The sequence below is a fragment of the Nomia melanderi genome, chromosome 2, assembly GCF_051020985.1.
Source record: "Nomia melanderi isolate GNS246 chromosome 2, iyNomMela1, whole genome shotgun sequence".
NCBI classification, from domain to species: Eukaryota; Metazoa; Arthropoda; class Insecta; order Hymenoptera; family Halictidae; genus Nomia; species Nomia melanderi.
The window spans coordinates 26,238,044-26,251,629 of record NC_135000.1 but is presented as its reverse complement, the minus strand read 5'-3'; the positions used below and the strand labels follow the sequence as shown (position 1 = coordinate 26,251,629).

Sequence of the window (13,586 nt, the reverse complement as noted above, 5' to 3'; positions counted from 1 at the left end):
ACGACACTTCGCATCGAGGAACCTTGTTCCGGGTGGAGTCGGGACAGATAAAATAGACCAAGGTGGTCCCCGAGAAGAAAAGAGAAGGAATATTCGACGGTGCAGACGAAAATCGCAATTATCGTTCGCGACGGAGGTCGTTCGGCCGGGTCGGCCAATGGGAGCATTAACGAGCGACAACAACGTCGAATGAAAAAGTCCTTGTGATACGGAATTTTTTGTAGTTAGAGCGACGAGCGTCCTCCTCGCTCGCTCGCTCGGCCACCGGTGCGCTTCAAATTGAAGCGCAAAAGTGTAATGAATGAGACGGCCGCTCGTCGGACTCGATTCTCTGTATGGTGTTCGACGGCTGCACGGCTGTAACCGGAGAGCAACGAATGCTCTGTAAAAATGAAATGTATGGCTTGTAGATATCGAGGTGTTAACGGTTAACCCTTTGGGGTTAGGTGGGTTAGAAACTGCACCCTTTGATTAGCTTTTTACGCATGGCGGGATGTATTGTAACCCTCGAAAAGTAGAAGTTACTGACAGTCGTGCAGTTTAATATTTTGTTTCTCATCCAGTTGCTATGAACTAACGACAAATCAATGAATAAGTGAAAACGAACATTTATACGAGTAAAACGCATCGGTAAGTTGAGACTGTTGCGATTAAGCTTGGCGAATTGTGTACGAATTCGCGCAGCTTGTTTGAAACCTGCCTTAGAGAGTTAAGAGGGGGGTTTCTGGTTTTAGGTTAGAAATGTTAAGTTTTTCATAGAATATTCTACTTTTCTATTTTTTAATAACTCAGATGTAGCTTTCGAAGATTCAAGTTTAACGTAGCTTAGAAGACTTGAGCTTTAAGCTTGAACTCTGAAGCTTCATGAACTCAAGGTTTCCGCAACTGTCGATCTCTATTAATCCTCCATCTCTAAACGCTCTAATTACTCACATTAACCCTTAGCACTCCAGGTTGTTTTGCAATCTATCAGCAACTGCAACTAATTTTTATAGTATTCCTAGCAAAAATGAGAAATTCTATAACGTTTCTTCGATCGTTTTTCCTTCTCAGTGGAAAATTTGAACGTGCGGAAAATCTAATAATTTTAAGGTAGTTTCTTTAAGATTCATTAAAATATTTCACATTATAACTGCTGCAATATTGGAGCCTACAGAGTTCAAAGGGTTAAATTCCTCTCTCCGCAATGAATAGTCGAAACCAAATTATATAAACCGATTATATAAACAACAAAAGATCAACAGTCTCTACGAGAACGATTTCTAACGCTCGCAAAAATCAGGATCGATCATTCGAAGACTGAAATGAAGGTTAATCAACCAAAGAACCTAATCCGAACCCTACGTTCGTAATCCATCGCGTGACCAACGCCGTTCTCAACTTTAAAACTCGATGCCGGATACTTTACATGGAAATGAGACGGTGAAATAGTGAACGTTTATCGTCGGAAGAGGAATATTCATTTTCCGCGGCGTTTTCCGCGAGGACGAAGGGAATTACGCGTAATCGGCCGCAGCGTCGGCTCATTTAACGGGCCGGCGAGTTATTCGACATAATTCTGCAAACGACATTCCCGAGGAAAATCGGACGGCGGTTCTAGCGTCGGAATTATTCTCGCGTTGGCGAGCCGCGAGCGGGATGTCGCAACGCGCCGCGTTACGCAAATCGTTCGCGGCGCGTTAGAATCCGCCGCGATTTTAAAATTGGACGTTTCGCGCGCGCGCGTGCCGCACTCCGCGGCGCGGCGCCTGGGATCCGATTTCTCCGAGCGGACTCGGCGAAATCGGCCCGACCTCGACCCGTTTCCGGTGCACGGGGCGGATTCATCGATCCTCTTCGTCGATTAGCTCCTCGAATTACGCCTCACGGCCACGACCACGCTCGACGCTTTAACCCCTTGCTCGATGATTTATTTCGTAACTATGATCGACACAATTACTTCGTCGTTAATCATTTGTCGGGGAAAGAGTCAATTTTCATGCTTATCCTACGTTTACTCGAAAGGTTAACGGATGATAACAGGAAAGTAACGATTCGTTGATATTCGAAAATAACGAATGTCTGATTTTGTTTTAGTTTTCTCAAATTCGGTTGAAGATTCTCGTCGCGAGGTTGACGTGAATCGTAGGTCAGAGGTTAAGGGAGAATCCTGTGTAACGGGTTCAATAAATCGATTCTTTTTGCGAATCAATGGTATATAACGCTTCGATAGTATTCTCCGAAATTCTTAAAACCATCGGAGTTCATCAGTTCAAGGTTTAACCCTTTACAGACGAAGATTCTTTGAAATATGCAGAACCTTTAGGAGGCGAAGCTAAATTACATATCGGTCGCGGGAATAATTGATGAAAATGAAAGTACCTACTGATCTCTTGCTGTTCGAGTAATTGGATCATTTGTGACTTAGCGTTCGAAATATGAACATTTTGCCGAGACGGAATGTCGACGTGCGTTTGTAAAAATTTAAAGCCGCTGTATTTAGATACCATGCTTCTCAATCTTGAGTACGCGATGATTGAAACACTGCTTGAACAATTGAGCCTTTTATGTATCGCTCTTCCACGGAAAAGATAAGGAGAAACGATTATTTATTTGTTGGTATCGCGATTCTTACGTTATCTGGTTACTTACATTATTAACCCTTTGCAGACGAACGTCGGCATTTCGCCGAGATTAAACTTCCACGTTTGGAACACCAAGTTGCGAATAAATGACTAAACTACTCGAACAGTAAGAAATCAGTACGGTTTCTTCATTCTCTATGATTTAACACTGAAACTACCCATCAGTTAAATTGACTTTCTGAAATTCCTCTATGGAGACTCTAAGCGTCCATTAGGACTTTAATCGATTTACAATTCAGCTTGCGTAAATCAATTTCTTTAACCATTTCTCGGAGAAACATCTATCTTCTTAGTAATTGCAGAAATAAGAAATCAGGAATGAGTCATTTTGACTCACTTGGTAGTTTTATTCAGCACTGAATGTTTAATTCAGCAGAATCTCCGAAAGCTTTCGTATTTCAACAATCTTCGTCCGCGAAGGGTTAAAGATTCCTATTCGAAACGAATCATCTGCAATTGTTTCGAAGCAATTTAGAATCGCGTGTAATCGGTAATTATCGTCGCAGTCGATGCGTCGCTAATCTCCGCCGATCGCGGCACACCTGCCGGAAGATTTCCCGCGGCTCGACTCCTCGATGCCACCTCCGACTCTTTCCTAGCACGGTTTTTCAGCGATCACGTAACCAGTCGCGTGACTTTTCGATATCTCGTCGACGCGTAAATTGATTCGCTTATTCCTCGAACGACGCTCGCCGTTTATCAAAAGGATCTCGATCGATCCACCGATATTATTGTTTGCCGGCGAGCACTCGAGATACCTGTACGACGCGAGACCAGTTTCGCCGATCGTTTGTCTCCGATGATGCCACTTTCTAGGAAAAAAGAGGCGCCGCGAGTTTCTATCGCGAATCGACGTCGATCGCGAATGAATTTCAAGAATACCGCTGGATCACCGTTGAAACGCCAGTCGCAGCGACGGGAAACAGCATCGGCGCTGATAAGATCGGAGCGATAAGACGTTACGCGCGCGGGTCGCATCATCCGCGGCGAAGTTGGAATATAAACTTCGGTGGAAATTGCTCCGCGGCATATCGCTTTCATCGATTCCCTCTTATCGATTGATTTCTCGCACGCCGCGGGATGCTTGGTGCCAGTCCCTCCGCGATCGTAGACCTTAAGGTCAGTGGTTCTCAAAATTTTGGCCGTGTGCCACCTAAGCTTGTCTCATATCCTGATGACGTATACGACCCATCCACCCCTGCGACGTTTAATTCTTATTATTCGAAAAGTGAACCCCCATTCTCCATAAGGAAGCCTGAAAGGCCATTAATTTGGTTTAAGAGCTTCCAAGGAACGTGGTATTCATGGAAGAGGAAGAAGAAGATCAGTAATAAATGATGAAAAATTACGAGAACTCGAAACGTAAAATATAGAACTGAAATATAGATCGTAAACAATTTTAACGGGAACATTTTCCAGAATACGTCGATCGTTTGAATTACACATTGAATTGATAAATTCAAGATACAATTGAAGCTCGAAGTAAAGTTAGCTCCCAGTACAATAAGTGCAAAAATTTCGCTGTTGACACTAGAACGCATTTAATACGGTTGATATGAATCCCTATAAAAATTGTTACAGTAGATTATATTCGGTTTCTTTAGATATCCATTAGAGTATTCGAATGAAACTATTTTCATAATTATTTCGAATATTCGATACTTATAAGCTATTGTATTAATAATTGCAAAAGAAGAAATCCAAAGTCATTTTGACCAGTCACTGGTACATTAGTTCTAGTGTTGATAACTCTTTTCTACTTTTCAGAAAACTGAATTGTTCGGATGGAAACTTTCAGTGAGATCAACTTACATTGCTATAAATACAAAAACTCGGACATCATATCGTTATGTAATGTATTTTAAATAGATAATCAATTCGAATCAAATTTCATATTTTTCTAAGTACTATAGTAACTATCAAAATTGCATAGCTAAGTGTCTTTACATAAAAACGAGATTTCTCGTTGACAGTACGCAATGTGTCAAAAACGAAATGACCGACGCGTGACTCGGTGCCCCGCGTTGGGAACCACGGCCCAAGAACGAGACGCACGATAAGAAATCTTCATCGTTTTCATTGTTATGATCTCTCGAGGTAGATGGAAACGGTGGAGGAACGGACACCAGTCACGAAACGACCATCAGGGTCGCGGAACATTTGCATGGTACTTATGCGTGTCGAGTTCTATGCAAATCGCGACAGCGTGCGACGTTGTTGCCTGACGCGCGCTCGGTCGCCGCTCGGCTTGTCTTCGATTAAACGAAATTATCAGCTTCTCCTTAACACCTACGAACTTCGGTGTGCCCGTGGAAACGATCTTTGTCGAAGGGGACCGCGGTTGTTACGATGGGACCTCGATAATTACGATCGAACCTTCGACGCGCAATCGGCCCAGGTCATCGTTCAGTTGCATGGAACTCGCACGCACACGAAACTCGGAGCAAAACATTCAAGAAACCGACTTAACGAACACGAACTCCGACACTTGACCTCGCATTAAGAGAACTGCAACATTCAACCCTACTTTAGATTTTCCCCGTGAAAACCTTGTCAACCTCTCGTCTTACTACCTTCGTACCAATACTTAATAAAGCTAATTCTGAAAAATTCCCAAAATGGAGTCGAAAACAATTTCAACTATCAATTCTAGAATCCTCGAATCCCAGTTCTTACACAACTATCGAAAACAAAATTATCAATCCCGGCTGCGCACAACTGTCTCGGTCGTACGTTAGCGAAGTCATAAAGAGGATGATCGCAAATCCTAATCAACGAGCGTACTTGTGACTGTCAAGGTTCATCTCCTGGTCCCTGTCGGTCCTTCGATCGGCGGCCTACGAGAACGGCGGCTGAAACTGATCGACGTCGTGCGGTCTCCTCCGTCACACGGCGGCCGGCCTAATGGCCGTTCCCGCGGCACGTTGCACGGCGCGGACAGAGTTGCAGTCTTCGGGCAGCTGCCACGAGGCCTGGCAAATGCAACGCGGCGATTCGGGCTTGACACGCGCGATTTCTGTACGACTAAGCAGCGCGATGATCGTCGATCGACTGTTTACCTCCGGCTGACACTGGTGAGCCTGCCATACGAAGGTCTTCTATCCGGTGAGCCGACCATTCACGACGCGCTCCGCCGGCGCTCAGCTTTGTTCCGCGCCTGCCTCGCGTTGATAGCTAATCGCCGCTTAGATAATCTTCGGATGCCGGCCAGACAAGGGATTTTTCGAGTTCAATCTTTTCGCCGCGGCGGCCTTACTCGCGAACGCGTTATCGCGGTGCGGGGCGATTCCGAGATGGAGGCACTTATTTCACCGCGAGCTGACCGACTTTACCAATGTAACTGTAACAGTGGCGTTTTGTAATCGATTAATTCTGCTGTGATACATACAATCGTGAAATACAGTGCGCGGAACAGGTATTCGAAATGTTGTTCAATAATTAACTGAAACGAGTCAGCAGTGAAATGACGTAGGTTACGTGAGACCTACTCGATGTGTCAGCAACATTCGATCTCAATAGCCGAATCGGTCTGCTTCGGTTTTTCAATGTTTTAAGATGCCATCGTCAACCGATCGACTGTATTTTGAATAAATTTCCTTATCATTCTGTTTATGCTATGATAATGATGATGAAGGTTACTCGAAGGTTATACTACTTTACGCATTGCTCGTGTTCATTAGGTTAAAACTGCAGCTGTAATGATGAAAGTATATTCCACAATGTTTACTTGATTTTCCATTGGAAGGGAAATGTCGACGATCAATGTATATTATTTTGTTACTTTTCCCTTCTGGAACCTATTCAACCAGTGAGTCATTTACGATGTGTAGACTTTAGATAGAACAATCTATGCTTAGATCCTTTCTTGTCCGCCTAATCCTCTTTCCGGAACGCCTTATCTTATCCCGGACAATCTCCGATGCAGAATCATCCTAAATACTCTGAACTTCCGCGGGGAAAACCCCCGGAACCTTGAAGAGCAGGGAGGATTTCGGGAAATCGAACATCACCGCGCTGCCGGACGACAACCACGGCTGAGTTAACGATGATCGATGGATTCGTATTATCGTTACGACGGCGCAGCCAACCGCGTGACAATTTTATCTGGAGCACACGATAACGAATGAAGCTGGCCGCTGATCCGAGCGCGGCTGTGTTTGAGAGCGGGATACGCTTCGACCAAATACGAGCCGCGTCGTGAACTCCTATCTGTATGATAAGAACCGTACGCTATCTCTTTTAAATCTTACATTCCACAAGATCCTAATCTCTCCTACCACGACCAAAACTATACGGTAACTCTTACAAATCACGAAGATCCCACCTTCGTTCTACCGGCGAAAAGGTCCTAGCTCCGCAAACAACGGCACGCGCGTCGAGCAAACAATCGTCGCAATTGATTCGTGCGTAATTCGCCGACAGCGGGGAAATTGATATCGCGTAGTCTGCTGTGTTTGCCCGGCCCACGCGACGATTCTCAAACACTTCTTGAAACGCGGCGCGCGTCGTCACGAGGGCACGGGCAACGTTCGCGAACCGCCGGCAACGGCGCCGCCGAATCTGTAGCCGTAAGTCACCGCGCGTCGCGACCGTTCCCTCCGTTATCTACGAGAATCGTCGAATTTATCGATGGAAGCGCAAAGCGACGACCCGGGAATACCGAATGATGGGTGGGAACTGCTTGGAACCGGAGCCAACTGGCTCTCCCAAGGTGCACGCGGAAGAAATGGAACGCGTTCCCGCGAGCGACGCTCGCGACGGCAATTTCGCAAGGTGTTTGATCTCGTTTCCCGTTATCGAGGCAGCTCGCGATTGTTGCCCGGCGTCTCGCTGTTTGTTTCACTCGCCGGCTGCAGCGCGGGGCGAAGATACGCGTAAAGATCACGGTCGACTAGGCGCTTTCTCGTATTTTGCATCGGCCACAGCTGGTTGCCCTTAACCCGCTAACCCAGACGAACGGTCTCCGGCTTATTTGCGTTTATCATAATCTGCGTCTTTTGATCGATCGTTCTCGTTTCTTCGCGCGATCGGTGGACGTACGCTTCCTCGGTATCCTTCGTTTTACGTCTTCGACCCCTGTATTATCGTGAATCCACGAAATATGAGTGCCACTTAATTCCTTTCTAAATCAAATATTACTTTATCAATCGTTTACACTTCAGACTAACCTTGGCGTATAACAAGCGTATTTCTTTCTTCTCGCAATGAATTATGAAGAATGAAATAATTCACTGAACAATTGATTAAGACTGACTATAATTATCGAAGTCACCGTTTCTCAGTTATATTCGTCCCTCGACGGCAGCGCGCAGAGACAAAACAGTTCCACCGGCAGCCGAAAGATACGGAGGATAATTATACGCGTTGTTATCGCTTCGCCAACTATCGGCCCTACTTTAGCGGCGTTCCCACACAATGACTCAGTTTTCTCTCGAACGTTTACCGTCCCGACGAGCCGCGGTCCGCGAGGAACGCGCGGCGTTCCCTTTTGTCCGTCGACTCGGCCGTCCGCGGTGGACAAGATAAATTCCGGTACTCACCCTGTGATTCACAGAGAGGCAAACCCGAACGCCCCACAGCCGCGCTCTTCCACTGCTCCTTTGCGATGCGGGGTGTTATCGCGTTCCTCTATCAGTCACTGTGCATCGCCGCCCGGGGACCCGCTAGTCGGCGCACTGATCGAAACAACGGCCACGGATCTTGATCACTGGGACACCCCCGTCGTCCGGCCGACGTTGTCCGCCGCGAATGCCCTTTCACCTTCCCCACGAGCACGGGATCCTCGGCTACATGAAAACGAAGAAGAAACGAGAGAGGTGAATGCGAGGCGCGAGACTGGGAGCTTCGGGGATTCGGTCGTGTCCGATTGATCGCTTTATTTACCCTTTGCACTCGGGAGAGTGCACTGACTTGACGCAGAGAAACTATAGAATCCGATATTTAATGTTGAACTTTTCGTGATGCCTCGATACGCGAAATATTGGGATTAAATCGCTTTGCTCCTCAATGTACTTGTGATTTCCCTTCGAGTTAGTTTCAGAGAATGTCGCCTTTGTCTTGTGCGAAGGGTCAACCCTTTATGAACCCTCTTATTATTCGTATTATTTCAAAGGTTTGACTTGAAATGTCGGAAGACGGTTGGCTGGTTAGAAACAGTGAGCATAACTGTTTTAACGAATACCTTTGAAATAGTACATGGTATAATTTAAAAATATCTCGACAAAGGAACACACGTTCGAATAGATCAAAGTGCAAAGTTAATTCGTGCCATTTGACCACTCGCACACAATTGTTACAGTGTATAAATCATTCGACTCAGTTCACTGGTTCGTTTGATATAAATACAATTGCATCGATGTAGTTCAATAATTCATTCGCAGATTTGTAGCATCTTAGAACGAAGTGCGAATACCGAGCGTTAGTAGTTTCTTTATTATCTGAATACGACATAAATATCGCCATAAGAGGAATTCCAGTTCGGAAGCCGGCTTGGCCAGCGGGATCTCCATCTTGCCGCTTCCAATCAAAACACGGAACGATCTACCTCGCCCCTCCCACTGCCACCCACACGAAACGTAAACATTTACGGAACAAAGGAGCTTAGAGAAATTTTTGAAATACTCAGTTTCCCACGAGAAGCTGTTCTCGAGTCGCTACAACAATAAAAACTACAGAGAACTGAAGCTGAGATTATGAACGATACCAATAACATGTTTCTCCAACGCAAAGATTCATAAATATCAAATACTAATCCCCCCGTTTACCAACATCAAACAAGAAACAGAAGTTAATGAGTACAAATCATTGGTCCAACGTACAAATCCTTCGCGTTAGAGTGAAATAATAAGATCCGTCTTATATCCGCGGTCCCAAATTTTGCTCGGGACTCGATCCTCATCGGAGCAACAGATGGACAAACGGAAGGACTCGAGAGTAGCTAGAAGGGCGCGTTATCTGGTCCACGGAGATCGTCTCGCCGGACAGGTGTCAGACCGTGGAAGGGTTGGAGGGAGAGGCGGATCAAGCAGCAGGGGTCAAACACCGAGAAACTTGAACACGCGAGACCTCGAAGTTTCGCTGGGGCTCGCGAGCAGGTGTCATCCTTTCCGGTACGATGTCTCGGAGTCCTGGCGAGAAGAAGGCGAGGGATGAAAGCCGGCTCGGGAGCAAACGGCGCGAACGGCACCGCTGCCGTTCGAATTCCTGCTGGCGAACTGGGCACGAAGGAGGCTCGGGCGTAGAGCGTGCGGCGCGTACCCGCGGCGCGAGCATACTGCTGCTCGCGGACGGTGGAGGCGGCTGCCTTCACCCTCTTCGGTATTGATCCACGTGGCCGCCGAGCAACCAGCCCCGCCGACCCTTTCTCGCGACCGATGGCTACCGATCCGTCCGCCCTTTTCCATCCGATGTCTGTTATGTCTTTTAGATTCGAAATTCTTTGAGACATTCGTCTGTTCCTCTGTTTAGTATGAATGGAACTGTATACTGAAAGGTTTGAATCCTATGTTCCTGAAGATTATGCTTCTTTCTACTTATTATGATTGGCGAGGCTTCTGAATCTTGAGCTGCTGAGGATGTGTTTCTGATTATCGTGATGGGAATTATGTGCTGAGGCTTTTCAATTGTAAGTTCCTGAAGATACGTAGGATTCTTTATGTTTGTTATGATTAGAACTATGTCTTTGAAATCCTAAGTTTTTCAAGATCTCTCCTGTCGGCACTATGTAGCTGAACTGATCAGAATTGTAACTCTTTCGAATTCTGACTTAAAGATTTCTGTGTTCCTTTTTATTTATCATCATTAGATCTGTATGCTAAGTTCTTTGAGTCCCAAGTTCCTAAAGATCTCTGTCTCTCCTACTGACAATGACCACATTTTAGCTACCAGCAGTAACAACTTCCCTTCTCGAAGCTGAATTCTTCATTATCGTGCATTGCATATATCGTAGGATTGACTCTAATTCGTTTCGTCTGCAACATTCGTATGACATTAGAGTAAAGCGAATCGGTGGACTATTCAGGTATTCAAACTTCTACGAGGTTTTCCTCTCTTGAGAAAAGATTTTCGGTTCCGATAAGTGAGCAGAAGAATTGAATTGGAAACGAAATGAGTGTACGATCGCGAAATCGTGGTGTGCGAGCGTCGTCTCAGGGAACAAAGCTGCAAACTTCCGTCTGTTCTCTCGGCTTGGAAACTGGGGGCGAATGGACCCTACGGTTGAATATAGGTCGTTGCCCCATTTCCCGACACAAAAACAAGCCAGCGGTGGGTTGGCAGGGCGTTCTCTTCGCTCGCTCCTCTGCCTGAAAACACGAGCGCGAGAAATGTATATTAAAAAATGTACTACCGAGGGAAATGAAAGAACGAAATGAAAAATGAATTGTGACAAACGGTACGGTGAATCTAGCGAACGTAAATATTTTTCAATTGTTTCTCACCAAACACAACGATGAGAGTGTAAGAAAGATGTAAATTTTCATTTTTCAAAGATTAAGTAAACGACGTTTGTTAAATATAAACCGGTATGATTCTTACCGGTTTATTTATATTCTTTAAGAGGAATTGGACTTGTTGGCGCCATCGGTGATAAAACGCTCAAACTTGTAAACAGCGTACAATGTAATTGCTGATGAGGGATAAGGTAGAATTCTACACTTTCACTGACGATGAACAGAATGCACTGGACTACCGACGTAAAACAGTTTGTTGCTGATCGCACGTAGGACGGATAAGATCTGTAACAGAGATTTAAATTACATTTACTTGAGGAGATCGTGCAATTAACTATCAAAGGGACACAATATGTTGGGTGGATTATTCTCTAATACTTATCAATTATTGCCGTACGTAATTGATTCGTAAATTTCTTTGGAAGATCTATGTGAATGATTTCGTAAAAGGTTATGTTTCTCTGCAGGCGTTTCGTAGCATTAGGTCAGACCTGTTCATCGATGATCGGTTCACCGGCATTGACGAATCCATGGAGCCTCACTTTAAGTAGAACAAAGATACGCTATCATTTTCCACGTCCCTGTGAACGTAAGCGCATTAAATGCCATGGTTGGTTGACAAGAATGTCCACGCCAAACGGTAGAAAAATAATTATGAGAAGAATATTAAAAGGCAGACATGTACTCAGTCACTAAGAATGAAATATAAACGAGCATTATGTTATTACGATCGTGTTTTTATTAAGTAATTAAAAAAACTTTAACCGATTAAAAAGATAATTCCACTTTTTATGTGATACAGTATTATTTATTTTCCATTGAATCCTGGAAGTGAAATTGTTTATATGCCCAATCGAAAGGAGGGATTATAGGAGCGTTAATCGTTAAAGTTTCTTTATTCTTGAGATAGGATAGTAGAGTTATTGACCTTAAATGAATATGAACAGGAATAATCTCTTGTTGAGATTCTCGCAAACCTAATAACCTATAGACCTGTTTGTCTAATTTCGGTGGCAGATAAGACAGTTTCACAGAAGGATCAACTTTAATATAAGTATTCCCAACTTTTCTAACCCGTGATCCCATCAGATTGTCTCCCAAAACTGGAGAATATAAGAATGTTGATGCGAACAATCTAACTGCATGGTCCTTATTTGTAGTTGATGTTATTTCGACTAAGGAAGATGACGTACTTTTGGAAGTGCTTAAAACTTTAAAGCTGACATTTAAAACCTTAACATTGTCCTTTTTGAACGCATTCTTTGAAGTCCTCTGCTTCATTTCTATCTGCAATTAAGTAATAAATCATTACAATAACCAAAAATTAAACATTGTTTTTTAAAATTACCCTTGTACTCTGGTCTTTCTTTGACTTCGACAGCCGTTCCATTTGTAGTCTTTCAGTACCCTCTGTTTGATTTGGTATTGCAGTTGTAATCACCCAATAAGTTTTTGCATTTGTATTACGGCCTAATGCATGATTAACTTTACGTATCACTGTCGGATTTGCTGCTAAAAGCATAATGCCAGTCATATACCTGTTTAAAAATTAAATTTACATTCTTATAGGTAAGTTCATACACTTTCATAAACTTTTTACTTTCTTTCTTTTAATCAAATTCTTACTTTTCAGGTTTCCTAATTATAGTTAACCCTGAAAAATTCAACTGCTTAGCAATATGTGGTAAAGCATCATATATTGTGTATTTCACATTATTTGCTATGCGGTGTACAACTTTCTGTACATTTACACGATCAACAGATATGCCATAAGGTTTATTTATAGCCACTAACCCATCTGTAAAATATTTATTTAATAACACAGACATTTTTTAATTATTTGTTATACATTTAACCCATGCTTACCCTTGTTATAAATGACATTGTTAACTAATTCTTCTGAAAATTCATCTAATGATTTCCATGGATGTATTTGTTGATAAGGGTGCAAATTCTTCGACGTGCTTTGCAAAACAGCTTGTACATAATTTCTTTTAAACAGTTTTACGAAAATTGAATTTATCTTAAGCGTTTGTGTACATACATGTTTAAACACTAACATCTCCATTTCTATTGTTTAAATAGTTAAACTAAATGGTTAGTTTCTCTATCAAGTATTATTAGGAAAAATTTTTTCAAATAATATGTATAAAAGCTAATTGATAAGATTGAAAATCTCCTAAAAATGTAGGTTAGCAATTAAGTATCTTTCATTTGTATTACAGTCTACAGGACATGTGCGATGTAACTGACTATGTTAAAAAAGTCGCAGAGTGGATTTGTCGACTTCTATCAAAACTTTTCTACGTATTTTCAGTTTGTTTATTTTTCATTGATAAGAAGATAAATAATTATACAAAGAAATACTTTTGAATGTTGATAAGCTCATTGGCGGGTTGTGGTATTTTTTTATACTCTATTGGTAAGGTTATGAATTACGCGAGATCGATAAGTAAGGGAACAAGGAAATCACATTACCTTCCGGCTGTGCGACCAAAATTTACGTTAAGTG

General features: G+C 43.4%; 3 protein-coding genes across 7 annotated transcripts in view; 1 reads left to right on the top strand and 2 right to left on the bottom strand.

Annotated features, from left to right (window-relative positions):
• The window catches only part of Ndae1 (Na[+]-driven anion exchanger 1), a 72,801-nt gene extending 62,892 nt beyond the window's left edge, over positions 1–9,909 (bottom strand). For 2 of the 5 annotated variants that reach the window (XM_031991058.2, XM_031991063.2), the window contains exon 1: positions 5,409–5,740. In XM_031991058.2, coding sequence (XP_031846918.2) covers positions 5,409–5,428 — 20 coding nt within the window. In that variant the 5' untranslated portion in view covers positions 5,429–5,740. Of the gene's footprint in view, positions 1–5,408; positions 5,767–8,164; positions 8,411–9,689 lie in introns of those variants that run through there. The other 3 variants (XM_031991060.2, XM_076364984.1, XM_076364987.1) reach the window with 3 other exon arrangements.
• Positions 9,910–11,317: 1,408 nt separating this feature from the next.
• Positions 11,318–11,801, top strand: mRpL34 (mitochondrial ribosomal protein L34). Its single transcript, XM_031991083.2, has 2 exons — positions 11,318–11,467; positions 11,542–11,801. The coding sequence occupies exons 1-2, from the start codon at positions 11,427–11,429 to the stop codon at positions 11,768–11,770; spliced, it is 270 nt and encodes an 89-aa protein (XP_031846943.1). The 5' UTR covers positions 11,318–11,426; the 3' UTR covers positions 11,771–11,801.
• Positions 11,323–13,568, bottom strand: LOC116433218 (pseudouridylate synthase RPUSD4, mitochondrial). Its single transcript, XM_031991081.2, has 4 exons — positions 12,941–13,568; positions 12,701–12,872; positions 12,423–12,612; positions 11,323–12,361 (listed from the first exon to the last, which is right to left on the bottom strand). The coding sequence occupies exons 1-4, from the start codon at positions 13,140–13,142 to the stop codon at positions 11,879–11,881; spliced, it is 1,047 nt and encodes a 348-aa protein (XP_031846941.1). The 5' UTR covers positions 13,143–13,568; the 3' UTR covers positions 11,323–11,878.
• Between the last annotated feature and the right edge of the window lie 18 nt (positions 13,569–13,586).

Coding starts and splice junctions, on each gene's coding strand:
- mRpL34 (XM_031991083.2), top strand. CDS start 11,427: ATGTTGGGTGGATTATTCTCTAATACTTATCAATTATTGCC. Junction 11,468..11,541: donor AATACTTATCAATTATTGCC/GTACGTAATTGA, acceptor GTTTCTCTGCAG/GCGTTTCGTAGCATTAGGTC.
- LOC116433218 (XM_031991081.2), bottom strand. CDS start 13,142: ATGGAGATGTTAGTGTTTAAACATGTATGTACACAAACGCTTAAGATA. Junction 12,613..12,700: donor ATAATTAGGAAACCTGAAAA/GTAAGAATTTGA, acceptor ATTTTTAAACAG/GTATATGACTGGCATTATGC. Junction 12,362..12,422: donor AGAAAGACCAGAGTACAAGG/GTAATTTTAAAA, acceptor ACTTAATTGCAG/ATAGAAATGAAGCAGAGGAC.